The sequence below is a fragment of the Pelecanus crispus genome, chromosome 3 (assembly GCF_030463565.1).
Source record: "Pelecanus crispus isolate bPelCri1 chromosome 3, bPelCri1.pri, whole genome shotgun sequence".
Classification (NCBI taxonomy): Eukaryota; Metazoa; Chordata; class Aves; order Pelecaniformes; family Pelecanidae; genus Pelecanus; species Pelecanus crispus.
In genome coordinates, this window is record NC_134645.1 from 40,556,651 (window position 1) to 40,578,639 (window position 21,989).

General features: G+C 40.3%; 1 protein-coding gene across 1 annotated transcript in view; it reads left to right on the top strand.

The window, feature by feature from the left end:
- Positions 1–3,864: 3,864 nt before the first annotated feature.
- PLEKHH2 (pleckstrin homology, MyTH4 and FERM domain containing H2) overlaps positions 3,865–21,989 on the top strand; it is a 55,360-nt gene continuing 37,235 nt past the window's right edge. The window contains exons 1-2 of the mRNA XM_075707830.1: positions 3,865–3,944; positions 8,402–8,531. Of these exons, the coding sequence (XP_075563945.1) occupies positions 3,865–3,944; positions 8,402–8,531 (210 nt within the window). The remainder of the gene's footprint in view (positions 3,945–8,401; positions 8,532–21,989) is intronic.

Consider the following 21,989-nt stretch of genomic DNA (forward strand, 5'->3'; position numbering starts at 1 on the left):
TTGGGAAATGACACTTACCTTCCCTGGGCGCTGGCTGAGGACGAGTCAAGCGGCTGGACGCCAGGCTAGATGGCCCCCCGGTCTGACCGGGTACAGCCATTTTTACTGTGATGCCTGAGCATCATGTTTCTGCAATTCATCAGAAGGTTTTGGTTTTTTTTTTTAAAGTGCTGGATTTATGTTCACAGACTTTACAGTTTAGACAAATCAACATCCACCGGTGAAAAATCCCTCTCAAAGGAAATACTCTACCCCACACTGTTGGAAACTTTAAGCTGTAAATTCTAATCTTCTTGAGCCATGCCTATATCCAGTAAGTAGAATATTTTATAAGTTTCTTTCAGAGGGAGATGGTGAGCTTGTAATTTGAAAACTCTCAGAAAGTGATTATCTAGAGCAATATAGAATTTTACCACTCCGTGGCGCCAAACAATTAAAAACAGGTTGTGCTTTTAAAGGGAAGCCATGGACCTTCTCATAAGCTGTATTTTCCTTATGTAGAAAAATCCTTTATTAGTAACTCAAGTAACCAGAGAGTTTTCCATTAAAAAGTACCACAGCTCAAATACTAGAGGCTATTTAGATAAGATACCATTTTTCTATCACTGAGAGACAAGCCATAGCCTTCAAAGTGCAACATTTTAAGACATGTCATGGTAGTAATGTGAATTGAACAGGAATGATCTTTCTCCCTTCCACTCCTCCACTTAAACAAAACCTTTAAAGCTGTTTTTTGTCAAGAAAGATCAAGTGATACTTTTTAACTAATTTGAACAGTATCTGAAGATGGTCTATTTCTTTCTATCACCATTCTGTAATTGCAACTAATATAAACAATATTATGGGAACTTTTTCCTATCACAAGTTTCAAATATACAAGTCATCCTTTCAAAGAATCCACATAGAAATTAACTTACAGAAGATATTGCCTAATCTAAGGTTTTGGTATCACAAGATGTTTTCTGGAATATATTTTCCAATTGTAGACAGACATACCACTCCAAAATACCTGAACTTAACGGTTGCAGTGTTTATCTTTGTGAGAGAGAACCAGAAGACTCTCCATTTGTCATGACGGGGGTAAGGTTCTGAGCCAGCATGTCAGAATCATGTTCTGTGTACTCAGGAAAGTCTCATAAAACGCCAAATTTTACATTCTAGTTGCAGGTTTGACAATAACTTGATCATCTCTGAAATGGAGGTAGTAGCATTCTTTGGCTTCCACGCTCTAGATCAGATGTTTTGCAATACAGTGATCACAATACTTCAAAACAAATGAGGTTATTGTTTAGTAAGACAACCAGAAACTTAGAACTTACTTTCTTGCATTAAAGTCAGTTATGGACAGTAAAAAACGTACAACACGCACATCTTCAGTCCACACCTAACTCTTTGAGAGAGGCAAATATTTCATGGTGTTTTGACTTTGGTTTACTTCAGTAGTGAGCCAGCTACCAGAGATGATCATTCCAAGGTGCAAATACCCAGTCTCGCAGTTTGTTTCTACAACATACTGTGTAGCGCTGATTTTTTTTTTGCTTTTTCTGCACATATTTGCAAGACTCCACCTCGAATTTATTATTGCTTGCATGTAACTTCCATCAGTGACAACAGCAAGGAGAAACATGTCTCTTCGTGAGACTGCGCTTGCATGTACAATAGTTTGCCATGCTTATCTCATGTCTTTGCCTTTCCCCCTTGCATTCTAATTACAAAACCAAGTTGTATTTTGTTCTATGCATCCCAGTTGTTCTACTGGTAATTTTATTCCCTTCAGTAACTGAATGCAGATTCTAGCGACCTATACATACTTTACAGATAAGGATGCTTCAGAGAAAATCCTGAATATCCCTATTCCTTCTTCCACAATATTTTTTTCATGCCTCTTTACCTATCAGTATCGAGAGCTGTGTGACTGCGAGAGCATTTTTATTATCTGAGGCCAAAGAAAATGTCAATCCACAAAACAAACAGAAACACTCATTTAGTGAACAGGCTTTGCTCTCCCTCTTGCGGTCTAAGCACGTCATTCCCGCAGCCTTTGCTGCTTAGCTCAGTGCACCCCGACTTCAAACGCTCTCCACAATCTTGGGTGTATCTAGAGAGAATGTGTTACTACTCAAGGAAAGGACAGGGCCAAAGTTGTCATTAAATACCAATGCTAAATCATTTTGTATAGCATCTGTTAGGTACTGAATGATGATTTTTATTCTTTTGGCTAAATCTTTTAATCTAATTTTTTTTCCCATTAATTTGTTTTTAATGTCGCTTGAACACTCTAGTCAGGAGGTATCAGGCAGAAAACAATTCACTTCTTGCTATACCAGCAATCATGTTTTTAATACATTTTTCAGCGACGACTGTTTAAAAAATACATGAGGCACTTAGGAAAGTAGCAGTAAATGAAGCAGTTGCAGTGAAGTTGTTTGGATACTTTTAAGGTCACTGCAAGTGAGTGGAAAATTGGAGGCTGTACTGAACTGAATAGGAAAAAATGAAATTGTGTGTGTAACCACACGGGGAATATTTGAGCTTTAAAGGCCTTTTTTTTGCAAACAAACAAAAAAATTGCACTTTCACTGACTCACAGATGATTGTGAAAGAGCAGTTTACACAAGATGACTACACACACCTATGCGAGAAATAAACCCCGGGAGAAGGGTAAAGTGCAGCGTGTTTACGCACCAGAAGAATCTGTAAAACATTTTGCCTCTCTAAATCATAATCCAAGCAAAATACAATCCCCAAGTGTCAGTCCAAATCGGCGTGCATATGAGGAAGATCCTGCACGTGTCAGCCAAGCAACATACTAATTACTTTTTTCCAAATACTTTTCATTACTTCAGGCAGGCTTTTAGAGGAGATGGAGATGGCTGGTTACGCGAGACGTCCTCGCAGCTCTTTTCGGCCGGAGGGGCCGAAGAGACCGCTGCCAACGGGACTCGCCAGCGCGTGCACCTGCTGCGTCACCCCGTCTACGGCTAAAATGCAGAGCGTGTCGTTACCTATTGGACACGGCAGCTCCACCAGACCCGTTCATCCCGTAATATCCCCACCATTGCCCCGCTGACTGCACGGTTCCAGCCCTTGGGTTTACGCTCGAGAAGTGACCTTCCACAAAAGGTGACATTTAAATCGCTGTAAGCCCCAGCGTCGCAGCTGACGAGCTTCAGGACAAGCGGGTGCATCTTCCTACCGCAGCCCCCCTTGAGAAACACACACGAGGTGGGAGGAAGAGTTGCGAATTCACAAAGGAACGCGCAAAAGGGGGACGGGGAAGGGGCCGCAGGCAGGCCGTGGCTGCCGAAGAGGGGCGCGGAGGGAGGCCGAGGCGGGCGAGCGGCCCAGCCGCGCTCGGCTCCCCTCTGGCCGGGAGGGCCGCCGGCTGCCGCCGCCCCTGGCTCCCCTCTGGCCGGGAGGGCCGCCGGCTGCCGCCGCCCCTGGCTCCCCTCTGGCCGGGAGGGCCGCCGGCCGCCGCCCCCCATGCCCGCACCGCGCGGGCCGGGCCGCGGTTCGGGAGGGGGCCCGGCGGCTGCGGCCCGCCGCCCTCCGCCCCGCCGCCCCCTGCCCGGCGCCCCGTCGAGGCCGGAGGACGCGGGTGAGGCGGTGGCCCGCAACCAGCGGCCGCCGGAGGACGAAGCGGCGGGGGCAGAGGCCGCGGCAGCCCACCCCGCCGGCGGCACAACGGGGCCGGCCCGGCCGCGTCCCGGGAAGGGCCCCCCGCCGCCGAGGCGCTCCCCCCCGCCGGCTCCCGCCGCCGCCGAGCCGCGCAGGCCCCGCCCGGGCGCCCCGCCGGGGGCGGCCCCCCGCTCCTCAGTGGCCGTCGCGGCCGTCGCTCAGGCGCCCGCGCCGCTCGCCGCGGGGATGGTGGGGCGGGCGCCGAGGGGCGCGGGCAGCGCCCACAGCCCGGACGGCGCCCGGCGCGGCGAGCCACGGCCGGCCAGGTTTGACCTCCCTTTCCTTGCCCCCCTTCCCTCCCTCTGCCGGCGGGGCCGCGCCGGGCGGGCGGCAGCGCCCGGGCCGGCCCCCGCCTCTGCCCCGGCGGGGCGGCCCCGGGGGCGCCGGCGCGGGCTGTCGCTCCCCGGCGGCGGGGCGCGGCGGTGCCGCCGGCAGGCTCCGTCGGGCGTCGGATGGCGTCACGCGGCGCCGTCACCGCGGAGGGTGACGTGGTGTTAGGTCAGCGCGGTGTCACTGAGAGCGGTACCCCGGGGGTCCGTCAAGCGGTGTCCCCAGGGCAGGGGAGTGACGAGCTTGAGGTGGCTTTAGGTCCCTTAAGGTCCGGGCTCCTCTCGTCCGGTTGGCGGTGCCGTTGCCGTGTCCCTGCTGTCCCCCCAAAAAGGAAAGCGGGAAGAGCACAACTTCCAAACAAACGTGCAAAATCCAGTTCTTTTCAAAATACCGACACCGCCAGCTTTCAGAATTTGACGCAAAAACTAAACGTTCGCCCCGAGTGTGATGTCACACTGCGACCTATAAAATCGCTGCCATCGGGGAAAGGACGCAAAACGATCTTCGGTGCTTTAATGCTGTTTGCGCGTTTGACGGCGCTCTGCGGGTGAGCCATCGGTTGTGCCATTTCCCTGGGACGCCGAGTAGGCAGTGGCTCAGTCATGAGCTGGGAGGGGGCAGCCTGGCCCCTGAAATGAGGAGGGCTATCGGGGGGCTGCGCCCGGTGCTGGAGCGGGACAGCCCTGGCTGAAGGGTTGGTTCAGGAGAACAACCTCATCAATGTCTAAGAAGCAGCAGAAAAACCATTCGTAAATCAGATTTTGAAGGAAGTTTTAAATAGCCTAGGCTACGGTTTGAGCACAGAATTATGCAAAATGAGTCAAATGGAAAATAAAGTTACCAGTGTTTCGGCATGAGTAAGGGCCCTGGCCAGCAACAAACCTGAGAATGACTTCCTTGATTCCCAAACAGGTCCACTTTGTGTCTCATCATTTCCTTTCTCCAGTCCAACCTTTATGGCTCCAAAAATAGTTGGAAGTGCCGAGTGTGGGTGAAAAGGGTGGTGGAAGAAAGGGGCCTGAAATTCAAGAGGTATGGTCCAAAAATGCATTTGGGCTGGTGAACACTTGAGGATGGTGCAGGGAACCCGCCATGTACTGCCCACTCCTGGTGAAACAGAAGGACTTGGCAAGCTTTCTCCAGCAGAGAAAGGACATACAGAACATATGGGCAGAATATGAAGTGTTTAGTTAAACACAGCGTTTTGTTAAAAACAGAGGAAAACACTGACAGTGCGATAAGGAATATGTAAATTTTTAACGTGCTTCAAAAAGCTAGAACATTGTTCCCTCCTTCCCCCTGAAATGTATTTTGATAATTTCCAAGCAGACAGCAAAGAAAAGCAAATTATATCAATCCTTTTGGGGAGAATGTGACATTCTGACTTCTTGAAGCCTATGAAGAGGTTTATAAACTTAAAAAATGAAAAAGACGAATTTAATCTTTCCAGACTTGTCAAACTTGTCTCAATTAATTTTTGATGGCATAATTAGAACTTACCGCTTTAATGTGCGCTTTTTTAGTTTACTTTTCAAAAGATTTTATTTTTAAAGACTTGGGGAAAACGGAGGGCTTTGCGGTGGGAACTGGAGCAGGAAGAAGGGGAGGACTCTCTGTAGGTTCGACTGCTGATTCAGAGTACTCTATTAAGCCAAGAGAGATGAACTCATTTTTTTCCTCCCTTGGGGAATCAAACAAGAAACAGGAAGTCATTGATTCAAAGTAAGATCATTCGCTCCGCAATTGTAAACAGTGTATTATGTGCCTATAAATATTTCCAGAACCCATTGGCTTGTTGGAAAATATGAAGTAAATTATTATAATCTCTAACAAACATCCCACAATAAAAAGAGTTATTTTCAAACTTTTTATCAGTAATGTTTATACAGTGGAGTATTAATTAGCTTGGACATTGAGAAACGACTTGGCTGAACGCATTGTTCGCTGCCAGAAATCCATCTACTCAAATGTTTTGTCTGTTGAAAGACAAACATTTTTAACTCCACTCTGCAATATTGCGCCCTACGAAAAAACAAAAATTCTTTCACTACTTGATCCATTTGTGTTTTCATTACCACAAACACCGAAATATCCTGCTGTTAACCAGATGTTGGCTGAGTTCATCTGTGTCTTACGTCGCTGTAATTAGTCAAAAAGCAAAAACATAAAAAATCCTAAACAGTCTAATAGGAAATTGTCATTCCTCGTTACTTAGGAGAGCAGAATCCAGGCTGTCTGTCCAAATCAATCTGCAGCTGAAACTTATGCTTCCTCTGCAAAGTAGGAGAAGCTGCTGCTTGGAAGTGCCACCTTCCCCCCTTGAACGTGGTGGGACTCTGCACGAGGAGAGAGGAGCGAGGGGCAGGCACAGGACAGCGGTGAGCAACCTGGTTCCCTAACAGTCCAGGGAGTTTTCTGCCAAGCTTAAAAGAAGCGGGGAAAAGGTAAAAGACACCGGTCATCCAGAAGGCTTGCAGCTGAAATGACTCTGTGCTTAAAGTTTAGAATTCGGGTGTTGCAGGATCGACTCAGGAAACTATTTTAATAACATGCTTAAATCCCAGCAATTTCCATGGTGATTCCTGAGTGGGGGATTCCTGAATAGGGATGGTTGTGACCTCAGGCTTAACAGCTTGGATCGTAGCCTGCGGGACCAAGAAGAAGAGAGTCAAGAATGGGGCAGTTACCTTCAGACAAGCAATTGTGGTGATCCTCTTCTTCCTTCTAACTTAAGATATGGAATGAAAGGAACACAAAATTAGGGTATGTGAAAGGAAAGAAAGTTTTGAGACAGTGAGAGTTTTTCACCTGCTTAGCTATGATGAACTTGAGAGTAATTGGAGACATGAAAATTTAGAAGAGAATAGAGAATATTAATGTATCGAAGAAAAGTTAAGGACTTTCTGGAATCCTGCTCATGACTTTGATCTCTCTTGCGATGCTTTGCCTTCTCCTTTTTTCCTCCTGGTGTCAGAAACAGTGGAAAAGATAAATCCATAGGTCTTTCCCCTCTAGCTGATGAGAGCTTGGGGAAGGAGGGGACCTGGGGCTGGCTCCTCTGACAGCGGGAGGAAGGGGAGTGCTTGAGCCCAGGCTTCTGAAGGACTGGAGTAGTCGTGGGGAGGGGGGCTCTCAAAGACACCACTTATTAATCCATGCTAACTAGGTCAGAAGTTGCAGTATTTTATGCATCTATATTATGCATGATTTTCCTGTGCCAGCCGCTTTCATCACACTGAAAACGACTGCTACTTGTCTTTCCTTGTCAGTGTCTCATCCGTGACAAAGGTGACAAACATGCAGCATACCCTTATGACTGGTAATTTTTTGTTTGTTGTGATCTTCCAGCTGCCTTCCACTGAATGGTGTTTTTATGGCTGTTTGTTATTTCTGAGATAAATTGAATACTTAGGGGGAATTCAAGCTTTATTTTCAAAGCCAAACCTACGTGTTCAGAGCCCTGCAAAGGCCAGGGCCTTTGCTCGCAAGGGAACTTCTTGGACTGAATGGTTACATTCAGCCATCCGCTTAGTCTCTATTAAGCTGTCTACAAATAGTTGGAATACAACAGAGCCCAGTCCTTCTGCTTACACACAGATGATTTTCTTGGCTTCTCAGACTCAAGCCATGATGAGCCAGCTCTCATCCTGAACACTTTTTCCAGCAGTGCTTGTCCAAAGGGGCACTGAGCTTCATTTCCAGAAGTCGTGAGCAGTTAAATGTAGATAAAAGCACAGATTTGAACCCAAAACGTGCATGAATCGGGATGTCCTGAGATCTGCAACAGCTGATGTAAAGGGTTTGTTTTTTGTGTGGGGGACCCATTAGGAACTGTTTGCTCACCTGCCTTTACATTTGGAACCATAAACCACCCTTGCAACTCCTTTAAGGGTATTAAATTTTAAAGGCAATTTGATTAAGCATAAGAATTTTAAAACGCTATTTAAAGAGTCATCTGCCAAACATTAAGCTTGCATAAAACCAAATGTGCTATGCTACTAGGTAGTTACACCTATATAAGGCATTTTCTTAGCAAAACTCAGTTCCCTACAAACCTCTTCCATGTAAGAAAGGATATATACAGTAACTGAAGATTAAAATGCGTGATGTGTCTCTGCTTATCAAGGAAAACATTGCAGCCCCAAAATAATTGAAGAAATTAAATAATGATAAACCTAAATATTATCAACACAGATTTCAGAAATCTCCCAGTTATGATAAGGGCCTTTGTAGACTAATGTACTTTTACTAAGTTTTATGAAGCTGTACAGGTACAAAACTTGGGGGCATTCTTGAGATTTATATAAAATAAGTTAGTATGTTTATTAAAAGAAGTCAGACATTAAGTACAGACTCAATTTGATGTAGGGACTTTTTCCCTTTCTTTTTCCAGCATAAATATGGCCGAACTTTCAGAGCCAGAAGGTACTGTAAACTGGAAGGAAAGATGTTTAACTCTGGAGTCACAGTTAATGAAATTTCGTCTCCAGGCAAGCAAGATCAGAGAATTGTTAGCAGAAAAGGTAGGTCTCATGGTATGAATTTTAATGTTGTATAGATGATTTTATGTGATGGTGGGGGCCGATTACATGTCATGGTTTGAGATTACAAGTACTGGGATTTTTTCAGGTGGGGAAAAAAAAGCGTTTTAAAACAAAATATATGGAAAACAGGTATGTTTTAATGTTGTGAAAGTATTTCACACATTAGATTTGCCAGCAAGAAATGTTCATTTTCAAATAAGAACACACTGGCAACTCTCCTGCAGAGAAAAATACGTATCCAGTAATCACTTTTACAACATTGAAGTTAATATTTAACACATTTTCCGAAGTATTTAAGATCTGATTTAAGACACAGAAATCACTGGGGAGAAAATCCAGAAGTATTATTTTCCCCAGTATTCCTTACCAAATCATATAATTTACCAGACTCGTTTTTCCTGTAATAAGACATCTCCAACTATGGCTCATCGTATTTTAAATATAAAAGAAACACCACTGTATTTGCCTGGCAACATTTTCACAGAACAAGGCAGTTAAAAGAGTACAAGGGACAAAATATTCTGGAGAATCTTTGGGACTCTGGTGAATTTCTAGTTAAAAAGTTACTTTGTCAAAACTACTCTATTCTTCGTACAGCTAAATTTTCCATCAATTGCTTCCCCCAAAAAGAAAAATTCAGATCCTTTTACAGTATGTTAGAGTGACAATAATTTTATTTTATACATTTATGTTAATGCTTCTCTTTTGTGAACTTATCCAATTTCCCTTTGAAGCCATAAATACATTTAGCTTCCACATTTAGCCCTCTTTGAATCATTCCCATTTTACTACATTTTGTTGGGGCCAAGAACTAAATAGTATTCAAGCAGGAAAAACATGTATTTTTGTATTTATGAAGAACCGTGGATGATGTACACAGTTATGTGCTCCATTCCTTTCCTCATAATGCTTAACATTTTGTTTTCTTTGACAGCTAAATTAACCATCGAGTATGTTTTCATGGAGATATCTATCTTAATTCCAGGATTTCACTCAAAGTCCTTTAGATTTTTATGTTACACATCATTTGTTACTTTATTGACTGGTCACTAAATTTTATAAGGACCTTCTTGTAAGTCTTTCTAGTCAGAAGGCTTCTATTACCCTGAATAACAAAATACCATCAAAAAACTTGGTCGCTTCACAGCCCAATGCCCATTACCAAATGTCTGTGATTATGCTGAACAGCATACGCCCTGAACAAATCTCTGCAGATCTGCACTGATAGCAGCCGGTCACTGTGGGAAGTAACCAATCATCTACTATTTTTATTGTTGAGCCAGTTTTTTAATGCATGGAGGGACATTGCCTCTTACCCTGTGGTTGTTTGTTTCCTGTAAACACTTTCCAAATTCCAAATAATTACAGAAACCAGATCTCCCTTACTTGCAGCCTTGGTGATCCCCTCAAAGAACTTCAATAGCTTTGTGAGCCAACACTCCTCTTTATAAGGTCCACTTTGACTCTTCCCTCGTCTGTCATTCTTATCCACGTGCCCCCAGATTCTGCTCTTAAGAGTTTCCACTAATTTGCTTACTACGGACATCAGACTTACAGATCAATATTTGGTTCAACTATATCATCCAGTTCTTGACTGAATACTATTTGGCAATTTGTTGCTATTCATTTTATCTATTCGTGCCCTTGTCTCTTCTATGGAGGTACAAAACCTCAATTTGAGATGGAAAAAAATGGAATAAAGAAATTTAGTATTTTCTGGATTAGACTTTTTTCATTAAGTAGGTGGTTTTTGTTAAAGTGAACATGAAAATTTACAGCAAGGTAAAATCATTGTGTAATAATACTGAGTTCTGCTGGAATTGTATTTTTACAGATAGTACTCCAAATATCTCTGCTTTGGCATGACTAAAAATATTGCTGTTAGAAAGCAGTGTAGTTGAAAACTCTTAATTTTTTACCCAATCCTGCAATTTTCCTGTATGGCAAATGCCATACATTGAATGGCATTCAAATCAAATGGAATCAAATACCCATTGAATGGGTATTGCAGAATATTGGGTTTTGAAAGTGCAACTAGCTGTACAAATGCCATCCTTTGACAATTCACTTAAAAATTAAAAAAAAGGGAAAACTACTTGTGTCCTTCATTGCAGTTAGCAAAGCCCAGAGATGAGTTAATAAACCATTATCATCAGTCTTGGAGGAGAACATCCATCAGGGAGTACAATACTCTCTGCTGTAACACTCAGCAGATTACTGGATGCTTACAGAGTCGGGGCTGTTAGAGGTCATACATCTCTTCTGTCTCTTTACTCCATTTGGATCACTACCGTTTGGGATGGAAGTCAAGTGGCTAAATACTGGACGTGACTTTTCTAGGGACTTTCCAGCAGCCATAACTACCATGTTTTATGCAGCTGATGCTGATTATAGTTTTGGCAACCAAAAAGTTAAGATTCATGAACAGCACTTCACGAAGATTTTAAAAAAACATTTTGGAAGTTTGAATGCTTTCTGTTTGACTGTGCACTTTGTTCCTTTATGGTTTGCATTTACAGGCTCCTAACTGCTAGAAATGTCCTCTTAAATTAATAGAAATGTATGCATAATCATATAATTTCAGAAGTCGGTATTTAAAAAAAACAGAGTAAGAGGGATAAAATCAAATCTTCAGCACTGTGCCTGTAACAAAGCATTCAAAGGAAAATTACTTATTCTCTCTCATCTGTGAGAAACATGACTCCAAAATAGATTAAAAAATCTTAAGAACTTGTCATGTTACTGCCCTCTCGTTTTAGTTTGCCTTAGATTTCTCAGAAATTGTAGAAAAAGCAAAGTTTTTACAGGAGGTAAAAATGGGACAAATATTTCCTATTGAAGACCATGGGTCCAACAAACATTCAGTTGGGATAATTTGATATATTACTCTCCAGAGCAGAGCATTAGCAGACTTCGTGAAAAATGATCCTTCTCACTTTGTCACTTTGACTTTTTATATGAATCTTTCATTCATAAACTGGAACTCAGTTGGGACATGCATCAAAGACTGGTCAGAGCTCAACAAAATTAGACTATATTCAACTGCAGATTTATCAATCTCGCACAATTCAAAACCAACAGTTTTCAAAACAGGCACTAACGTCTTAGCTGTATCTTTTTGTATGTTGGCTTCATTTGTAACAATCCAGTGGTTATTTTTCACATTTTTATTTTTAAAATTCCAAATTATACAAACAGTTCTCAGTATTTGTAAAGGGAAGAATACACTCATACTAGTTTGAGATTAAACTGCATGGAATTGTTACTTAAAAATATATTTGGGAAATAGCAGAATGAATAATGAAGACCTGATCGGCCAATACTTGATGGGCATCCTGATACTAATGACAAGAGGAGAATATAGCTGATGTCAGTCTTTAGAGGTACTTTGTAGATTTGTTACCTGTTACAGAATGAAACAAATTTGCAAAGCACACAAATATTTCTCACTCTCACGTTGATTAGCGCAGGCCTTTATTTGTGGATTTGTTTACAATCATCTCTGTGCTACAAAATGTGTACTAGAAGCATTGAACAACAGCACCAGACAGCATTCCACTTCAAAATAGCAACAGAAATCACAGTAGTATGGCCTGACAGACATAAAACCCTCACGGGTATTAAACTATTAACTGTTGTAGAAAACAGAGAGTGATATTGTGACAAAACAGGTGGTCTCTGCAGGAAGGTAAGAGAAATTAATTGGTGGTAATTCTCCAGTCTTCCTCCTCTGCGTGTATTTGAGAGGTATCTCTTCAAGACAGTGAATCAGGAAAAGGAGTTTACATGCTGTTACACTGTGTGTATGACTTGTCAGAAACTGCCATTGGGGTTTTCCCCTTATATCTGTTCTATAGCTTAGTCTAAAACCAGATATTAATAAGGGTTTGCTTGAACCTATCCTTTTTCAAGTATTTGTGTCTGTGAGCTATGTGCTTCTGTAAATATATTTGGGCAGTGGATTAATTGAGGTACTTTTCTTATAATGGAAATCAAATAACTTTGCAAAGTTGTTTTATTTCATAGTGCCCCTGCAAATAAATGAAGAGTCGACATGGGAAGTCTTCAGTATATTCTTCTAATAGATGTGTTCTAATTAAAAAAAACCCCAAACTATTTACTGGGTTCTGTAAGTCCAGCAAATACTCATCCTTGCACCTCAGTGGTTGAGGACTTTGAGAAATTTGCATTTTAAGTCCCTTTCAGCAGTATGGCTACCAGAACTTTAATTTTGTAGTGAACTTGGGGAGGAGAAGAGAGAGGAGCAAAAGAATATACAGTGTTTTCAGAAAACTAATCCATTCACTGTTGTTTATTTGTTTGGGTTTTTTATTTGTTTTCATTTTGCCAAGTAAAGAGTCTATATTTGTAAATCTAACATGCAAAGAAAGAGACCTTGTTGGAGTTTTAAGCAGAAGCTGCTGCTCTAAGTGGGAGAGGTCTTTACAGGAATTTAAGGAATGATGTAGAAAGTACCCCTAGTACGCCAAATTTACATGGCTGTGGAACTGATTTTTAAGTAGAAGCATTTATTTTAATGCAGCTTGAGTCTTATGCATGTGAAGAGTTTACTAAAAAAACTTCCATTGAATAAAAGATTACAGTATTCTACTGCAAGTTTAGCTCCTAGGTAGCATTTCATGTTATAGGAAAAGTTGGTGACCCTCATTCTTTTCATAGTAAGTACATTTTTCACCTAAAATATGTGTGCAACATCAGGTATAAAGTTAATGTTTTTCCTATCACTAAAAAATCATTTTAGTAGAAGAACTACATAGCTGTGTTAAATTTCCTCTTGGGCAGCCTCCACCAAATTTCTTTTTCATCAGACTCCATAAGGACTGAATATGGCACTGTGTTGCATCATGGGCTGTCCAGTAATACTCAACATTCACATGAATGTCTCCCAGTTTGTTTCCTTCCGTGCTGAGGGTCATTATTTTATGCTTTGAATGATTTTCAACAAATATAAATGATTAAGAGAGAGGATTATTTTCATATATGTATTGATTTGTTTGCTTTTAACCTTCCATTTGGATATTCTCTGTATACACGCTCAGCTGGCAACTGAGTGTGTACGTGACAAATGCAATAATGTTTATGCTTTCTGTACAGATTATGAAAATTGAGTGATAACTGATTTTTAGGCCAAATACTATTGCCAGTATATTCCAAAGCGTAACACATTCCTGACTTTGTCTTACAAACCAACAGCTAAATCCATGTCCCACTGTATTTTTATTCATTTCGAAGGCATCATTTGACATTTCAAAATGAAGCAGATGCAGTGTGTTTTGTTATCTGTGGCACAACAATTTCAAGATTAATGTTTTCAGAGGAAAAGTCTGTAACGCATTTGACTTGTGCAGTGATTGCCAATATGAAAATTGTACAAAAGCACAAAGAGTATTTCCATTTGCATTCAAAGGATTACGAAGGGTAGAGTAAAAAGGAGCAGAATACCATAGTACCAAAATTATTAAAATGAAGGTTATTTTTCAGTATTTCAATTGCTCTTAAAAAACTTCTTGTTATGGAAAATAATTAGGAAGATAAAAACAGGAGAAAGGGAGGAAAGTTGAAGAGAATAAAAGTTAAAAGTTTATATGGTTAGAGTCTTAGGTGTGTTTACACCTTTTTAATTCCTATACCTTTTCCCTTATAACTCTGTTTTTATCCCTTGTCTAGAAGTTTATGCCATGCCTTTTTATAACTGGGGTTTGTGGGGTTTTTTTTTGTTTCACTGTTTTTGTATATCTTAAACCTACATTCTTTCTAGGGAGGGTGAAGATGGAAATAAAAAAAAATAGAACTCAGGAAGCAATAAATTAGCTGTTCTTGTAGAGGCCAGGCTGGGTAATGGCATGAAAGAGCACAGCCCTTGCTGTGAGGCCAGAGGGTGAATATCTTCCCTCTGGTGGTACGGAGACAAGGGCATCTGTACTGTTCTGGCCCACCTGAGATGGGAAAGTTGATGGAAGCTGTGGAAGCTGTGATAGTGGGCAGGCACCTGTGCAGATCCTTAGCCAATCTAGTATTTGTTTAGCATTTCACTTGTAGGAGCTACAAGATGTTTTTTCTCCATTTTTCGTGCAGGGAACTCTTTTTGCGCTTAGAAATTATGCATTTAACTTCCATTGCCTCAGAGAGTATTTGCAGACTTTAAATACCTGTTGTCATGTCTTCAAACTGCATTATGCTGCCTTACATACATTTCTGGAATCTCTTGCTCCTTTACCACCTGTGTTTCCTAGGTGTCCTATACACTTCAATTTCATTAATAAATTCAGTTTCAGTCAAGTTTTCAATTTTTTAAACTTGCAGTCAGTGGTACCTTTGATTCTTAATCCATCACCTCTCAGGCTGTGGCATGGAAAAAAGGCCTCCTATTTCAGATGTTCATGTTGTGGCTCTAATCGGAACTCACAATTCAGCGAGACACAAGTAGCAGAATTTCCACAGCTGCAGTACAATGATGAAAACAAAACGAAGCAGACAGCTGCCTTTTAATAGGTGAACAACCAGTTGTTGATACATTTCACTTCTCATTTCAAGCACTCTGTGAGACTTCTTCTTCCTTGCTTGCTGAAGTGCTTTGGTACCTTCTTCCATCTTGCTAAACAGTACATTCACTTCTTTCAAGATGTGAACGTTACAATAATGTCTGTTTGTGCTAGAGTGGCGGTCTACACAATTCGTATTTGATTGTGTCTTTGCAACTTAACTGTCAAGACAGCCAGAAAGAGTGAACATTCCTAGTATTTTACCAGGGTTAGGAAAGTTCTGTGGCTGACATTGGGAAAAGCGCAATTATTCAGCCAACACTACATGCTGCTCATTTGACCTTCCTTACACTGCCTCCCCAAATCCCACTGCTGAATTTATCTTTTTCAAGTCTGTGTATATTTACTGGCAGCTGTCCTAGACTACTAATTCTGGAAGAGTTCCTGCCCTGGGCTTTTCTGTTCCGTATTTTTAATTTATATACTTTCCAGTAGAAATCATGAATTTTACTATAATGGACTCAGCTGAAATGTGAAAGATTGCTTTTTTGTATGTACTTTTCACACGTTTAACGAGCACTAGGAGAACCTTTTGAGCTAAATAATAATTCTTAAAATCATGTTTAAATATTGAAAAGAACTTGAAGGAAGTAAAATATAACTCAGTGGTAAAGGTGCTCTCATGTCGTGGAGACATAAAAATTTTGAGCCTGATCATTTTGGAAACTGAGCAGATGGAGACTGATGATTTTTGTAGATTTCATTTTGTACCAAGGAAAGGCTTTTGCGCTAAACACAGTTCATGTGAATGAGCCGAAGAGCTAAAAAGGAGAGTTAAGAGAGACTTGCAATTAAGAAGTGCCTTTTGCTTAACTAGGAGAGCAGTGCCAGAAGCTGCTGTAGTTAGAAGTGGACCGGATTGTGATTCTGCACATCAAGACTGCAGAATTACTAGCCATCTTCAGAAGAAGCAGGAAGAGTGTATACATGTGTGTATGTGTGTGTGCGTGTACACATACATACACATATACATAAAGTTGGCATCAGAGACCCAAATTGCTTTTACAAGGAGGAGATAAAAGGAGGAGTTGGTTAGATGGCAAATTTGCGGAGGAATAGTTGACACTGCTTTGTTCATGAGAAGAATTGTAGCCTCTTACCTTTTAATTGCTATTAAAAATGGAGAAGATGGGAGAAGGAAAAAATGGGAGTTCACTGAAAAGAGGCAGCTTGCGTGCTGCCAGGTTGTGAGCGCTACACTGAGTTTTGCAGTAGTCATAACCTAGGTGGGAATTCAGGTGGGATTTGAAGGAAAAATAAGGCTGTAGCTTTTGGGATTTAAGCCAGGTAGTTAATTCTTTCATCTAAAGATTTTTTTTTCATGTAGGAAATAATAACAAACAGTAAAATTCCATATACTATGAACCAGTAAAACAGTGAACAAAATTGACCATGCTTGATCTGTGAGTATCCTAAGGAACATTTGAGCCCCATTAAGACTTAGCTTTTAGCATTAGCCCTTTTTGGGAGATTTATGACAAAAAGAAGATTGGGTTCAGAAAGCAGGTCTTCATTTTGATGACTAAATCCACATCGTTGAGAAATATTTTCATAGGTTTCATCTTGTTCTAGGGAAAAGCTTTTGTGCCAAAGTATTCCGTTTCATTTTTTACTGAAGGCATACTTAATTTTATAAATATAGGTAGGTCTGAAGTATCACTGCCTAGATTTATGAGACAAGATGGATTTCTATTAATTACTTAAAATGCAAAGCTGTTGTATAAAAGGTTAAGTCTTTCTATTTATTGTGTTGCCTTTGGGATAAAAAAATCATCCAGTAAAGAACAAAGTATGTCTTACCCAAGGCATGTGCTAATTCCTTCTTCACAAATTATCTTCTTGTTTATTTTTCCTGTGAAATATTAATATCTTGATTTTACATCTCTATTCTTTAGGTGTTTTGTCTTTGTGGCTTAATTGGTCAGGTCGTATTTTAAAGTTTGTTGTAGTTTACAAAGGTTTAGCACTGTCCTTATGGAAGATACATAATACATAGAAGAGAAATCAATGTCCAGACAGAAGGAATAATGTTTGAAAATAGGGATGGAACATACTCAGTCAGCTTTTTAATAAATGAGTTACAGAAGTAGGAGGAACATTACTGTGTTTTCCTAAGCTAAACCACCAGAAGAGAGACCTTTTTGTAAAAAGAGTAAGTCATGCTTCTAAAACAGTTTTACCACTGCTTTTAACTAACAAATGTATGCAAGGCTTTATACATGCATACATTGGGCATAGCATATTTTAAAACATGAAAACTGGTGGTTATCAAAGCCACTGACAAACAGATGACTGGCTTTTAAGCAGTACTGGCTTTTTTCTTACGGAAATCATAGAATCATAGAATGCTTTGGGTTGGAAGGGGCCTTTAGAGATCATCTGGCCCAAACCCCCTGCAGTGAGCAGGGACAGCTTTAACCAGATCAGGTTGCTCAGAGCCCCATCCAACCTGACCTGAAATGTTTCTAGGGATGGGGCCTCCACTACCTCTCTGGGCAGAGATTTGTTGAAATAGTTGAGTTTAAGCATAGGAATATAGAAACAAAAGGGGAAATTTTGGTCACATGTAGTGTTCTGGAATAGCTGGCAGGCATATTCTTCAGATAATTTCTAAACTTACCAAGCATCACATAAAAAGTCAGATCTTTTGCATGTATAGCTTCTATCAGAGGGCAGTTCCAAAATGTTTTTTAGTCAATGTGGGAAATGAGGGTCTTCTGATTTCCAGCCTACATTTATTCATCACCTGTTTATATCTGCTTGCACCTTTGAAAGGCAGTTGTAGGTGTGTTTATCCCTTGCTTGCTTCTCCTATTTGTTTATTTATAGAAGCAACCATATCCCCATGTTTCTTCAGTTTAGCACGTCCTGTGTGGTGTGAGGACTGATAGTTCACTAAATCTAAAAATGGACAGATTTGGTACTTTTCTTTTTATGTGGGACACTATTTTTCAACCACAGATAGTTTGGACCTTTTTTCAGATGAAGAATTGAAAAATTGAAATGCAAGGAAGAAAGCAGACTCTAAACATACCGTTCTCAAGTCACTGGAAGTTCTGCACTTAATCAATAGACAGGCTGTATTTCTGCTTCAGAAACACTAGGTTTTAACTCCTCTTTTCTTTTTGAAAACTCTGAGCTATCAGCACACTTCGAAAGGCTTACAGAGAAGTGATGCTTTTTGTTCATTAATGGCCATATTTTTTCCTGTATTTATGGCAAAAAGATTTGCAAAAAGTCTACGTGCTACAACTGTGTTGTTTATAATATTAAAAATTAGGAGACAGTGTATTATGCACTGATTGTAATGTAAATGTTAACGGTGAATGGGACAAGTTATTATGTTGAAAATTGACTTGGATAAAAAAATTAGGTTTTTCTTCCTATAAATAATAATTTCAGATCTCAAAAAGGGAAGAACTCCAACAATTTTTATTTTTAAAACAAAAGATTTCCTTTAAAATGATTCAAATATCAGGAAAATACCAATTTAGCGCTGTAATTTCTTTCTAATGCACATTACAGGAACAATGATCTGTATATATATGTATATAAATGGAAGTATATATACACATATGTGCATACAAATGGAGTATTTTTTTAAATTTGAGTGATGACTTTTGAGTTTATACCCTTTGGTGCAAAAATAGATGTGATTTCATGCAATATATGTTTTAATAAAATGAAAATTTATTTTCTTGCACAAAAATATGTGTTGAACATTTCGGAATACAGTCAAGAAACTCCCAGGTGAACTTTGAAAAAGAATCGCTATATGATTTGCTTTTGTATTGTAAAAAATTCCCAGCAACTGTGTGTTGTGCTTCAGTGTCTAGACCTCCAAGGCAGTACACCTCTTTCTTTTTATTGCTGCCATGTTTCTTCAAAGCAGTCAGTATTTATTCACATGTGGCATTTCTCTGTTCATTGTTTGAACAAAAATAGCTCAATTTGATGAGTGTCAGATGTACAGTGGTTATTTCCTTACTAAGTTTAAAAACAAATCTGTTTCTAACAATAGATACTATTTTCCGTAATTCAGATAATTGATGCAGTGTGCACTGACACATTTTCTGAAAATTATAAGAGGATTTTTACACTCAGAAGTGCAGGTTAAAGTAGCAGTCTGTTCTTCTGTACCTATGTTGATATTGTTCTTTAGTCAGTAAGCGTGTATTTTTTGTTCATGGGCCTAAAACATCTATTCTTTATATTTAAGACTGCAACAGCAAAACCCGTACAGATTATGACAGGACACCTCTGAATCCTTAATGAATTTTGCAAAAAGCCTGAGCAAGTCATAGCTGTGCATGACAAGAATATTCCTTACAAGAGGTTTGTTGAACTGGGGCATTATTTCAAGTTATCTCACTCAGGACATGATAGAAAATTAAGCTTAAATATACTTCATATGTCAAATGTTATCAATGACATGCTGGCCCTCCATGTTTCTCCTGGGAAGCCAACTTTATGTTTGTTGATACTTTACAGAGTGTAGTTCATTCAAGAACGGTCTAGCTGTCGTGGTTTAGCCCCAGCCAGCAACTAAGCACCACGCAGCCGCTTGCTCACTCCCCCTGCCCTGGTGGGATGGGGGAGAGAATCGGAGGACTAAGAGTGAGAAACACTCCTGGGTTGAGATAAGAACAGTTTAATAATTGAAATAAAGTAAAATAGTAATGATAATAATAACAATATAATAGTAATAATAATATACAAAGCAAGTGACGCACAATGCAATTGCTCACCACCCGCCGACCGATACCCAGACAGTTCCTGAGCAGCGATCGCTGCTCCCTGGCCACCCCCCCCCCCCCCCCCCCCCCCAGTTTCTATACTGAGCATGACATCATATGGTATGGAATAGCCCTTTGGCCAATTTGGATCAACTATTCTGGCTGTGCCCCCTCCCAGTTTCTTGTGCACCTGGCAGAGCATGGGAAGCTAAAAAGTCCTCGACTAGTATAAACATTACTTAGCAACAACTAAAACATCAGTGTGCTGTCAACATTATTCTCATACTAAATCCAAAACACAGCACTATGCCAGCTACTAGGAAGAAAATTAACTCTATCCCAGCCAAAACCAGGACACAAGCCTAACAGCTGATACATACCATTTAATTCCAGTGATACTGGTGATTTGCATAGATGTATACAGACAGAAGCTGGTGGGACAGAGGTCTAATTCAACAGACTTTCCTGTTGTTCAGATCACTTTCTGTATAAAGTCAGAGCTGTTCATCAAGTTGCAGCCATAGGTAAGAGTTCTTTCTTCTGTGTCTGTAAAGCACACTGACATTTGGCTCCAGATGTGGATATGGCTACAGTTACCTGCCACTTCCATCATGAGGTTAAGTTTAGGTATCATTTACCTTCTTTTTTTTTATAATTTGAGGATCTTAAGCTATCTATCCATGGTCTGAAATTGTCTTCATAGTCACTGGGCAAAGAGAATTTACCATTGCATTTTGTTCTTGAGGAGTTCAAAGTATGACTTTTGATTTAGACAATTAGCTATTAGTCCAGTCACATATTTTCACCTTCTCTCTCTCCTCTCTCTCTCTCTCAGTAATGCTGTGATCATTTCTATGAAGCCACTTGCTAACTTAAGAAGAAGGTTTAAGGTTAGGTTTTCGTTGTGAAGAGAAATCCTTCCCTTAGAACTAGTTACATTCTTTTGCCCAGCAAGTTTGATAACCTTCAGAGTATCCTAAAGCAATCAATTTTTCTCTTTTAACTTCACATGCCTATAGAGTAGCAAAGCAGTCAGAGTATAGGAGTAAATCTAATTTTTCAGGCAAAACCATTTTGTGGATTGGTTAGAGATTATTTATGCAAATGGGAAAAAAAAAGATATTTTTTAAGTTTCATTATTGTTACAACAGACACTGCAAAACAAACTTATATAAACTAAATAAACGGAAAATCAGGACCTATTAATTGCTATATGGCATCAACTTATTGAAATGCTGGCCAATTTAGCTGTAATAGAAGTGCTCGTGTTTGGTAACTATGGTATTCCATTCTTGCTGAATAATACAGCTTGCTTCTTTTTTTAACAGGAGCCTCCTAAAATAAATTGAAGACCCTTTAGAAATTTTCCAAATAAAATCTCACATTTAGTTGTTGCCAGGAAGCTGACTGACGTATCCGTACTGTGAGATCACCCAAAGCTTCTCAGCATACCTTCTTGAAATAGTTAACTCTTACAGAAGCAAAAATAAACCTTGTACTTCCGTTTTCAATCTCTGATTGCTATTTTTCTTGGTAATTATTCTCTCAGCTCCTTTGGCTCCTAGCTTTACATTCATCTTAGCAACAGCTTTATTCAAATTGTATTCTTTGTCCCAGTAGTCTACATGAACATATTATGTTCCTGGTTTTATGCAACAGTATGTATTCCTAGCAAGAGGTGCAGTGTACGGTTTCAGTGCAGAAACACGGAAGGAACCTAGGTCTGTAGTGCACTGTGTTATCCAGAACTCAAATTGTTGTGTAGAAGAGCAGCATTACTGCTTAATGCTTGTGCAGTGGTTCAGTGGTCATTAGATACTGCTAGAGGGACTAGTTGTTTTCAGGTTTCTTTTTTTTGCAGTACATGTTAAAGCTTGTTGTTGGTGCAGTGTGCTCTCCTTGATTCATGATCTTTTGCTTGGGAGGCTCCTTATCAAAACCCAGACCATGAGCATTCTTTGGTATTTGGGTTTCATACAGAAGTCACTACTGTACTTCGGGTACTACCTGCACAGGAGATCCAATTTTTAGCAATAAAATGAACTTTGATGAAACCGTGTTGGAATGAGAACTGCCTTCAGCATGCAACAATCCAACAGTGCACACCACCTCTCCTGCTCTGAAAGACTGTGATGACA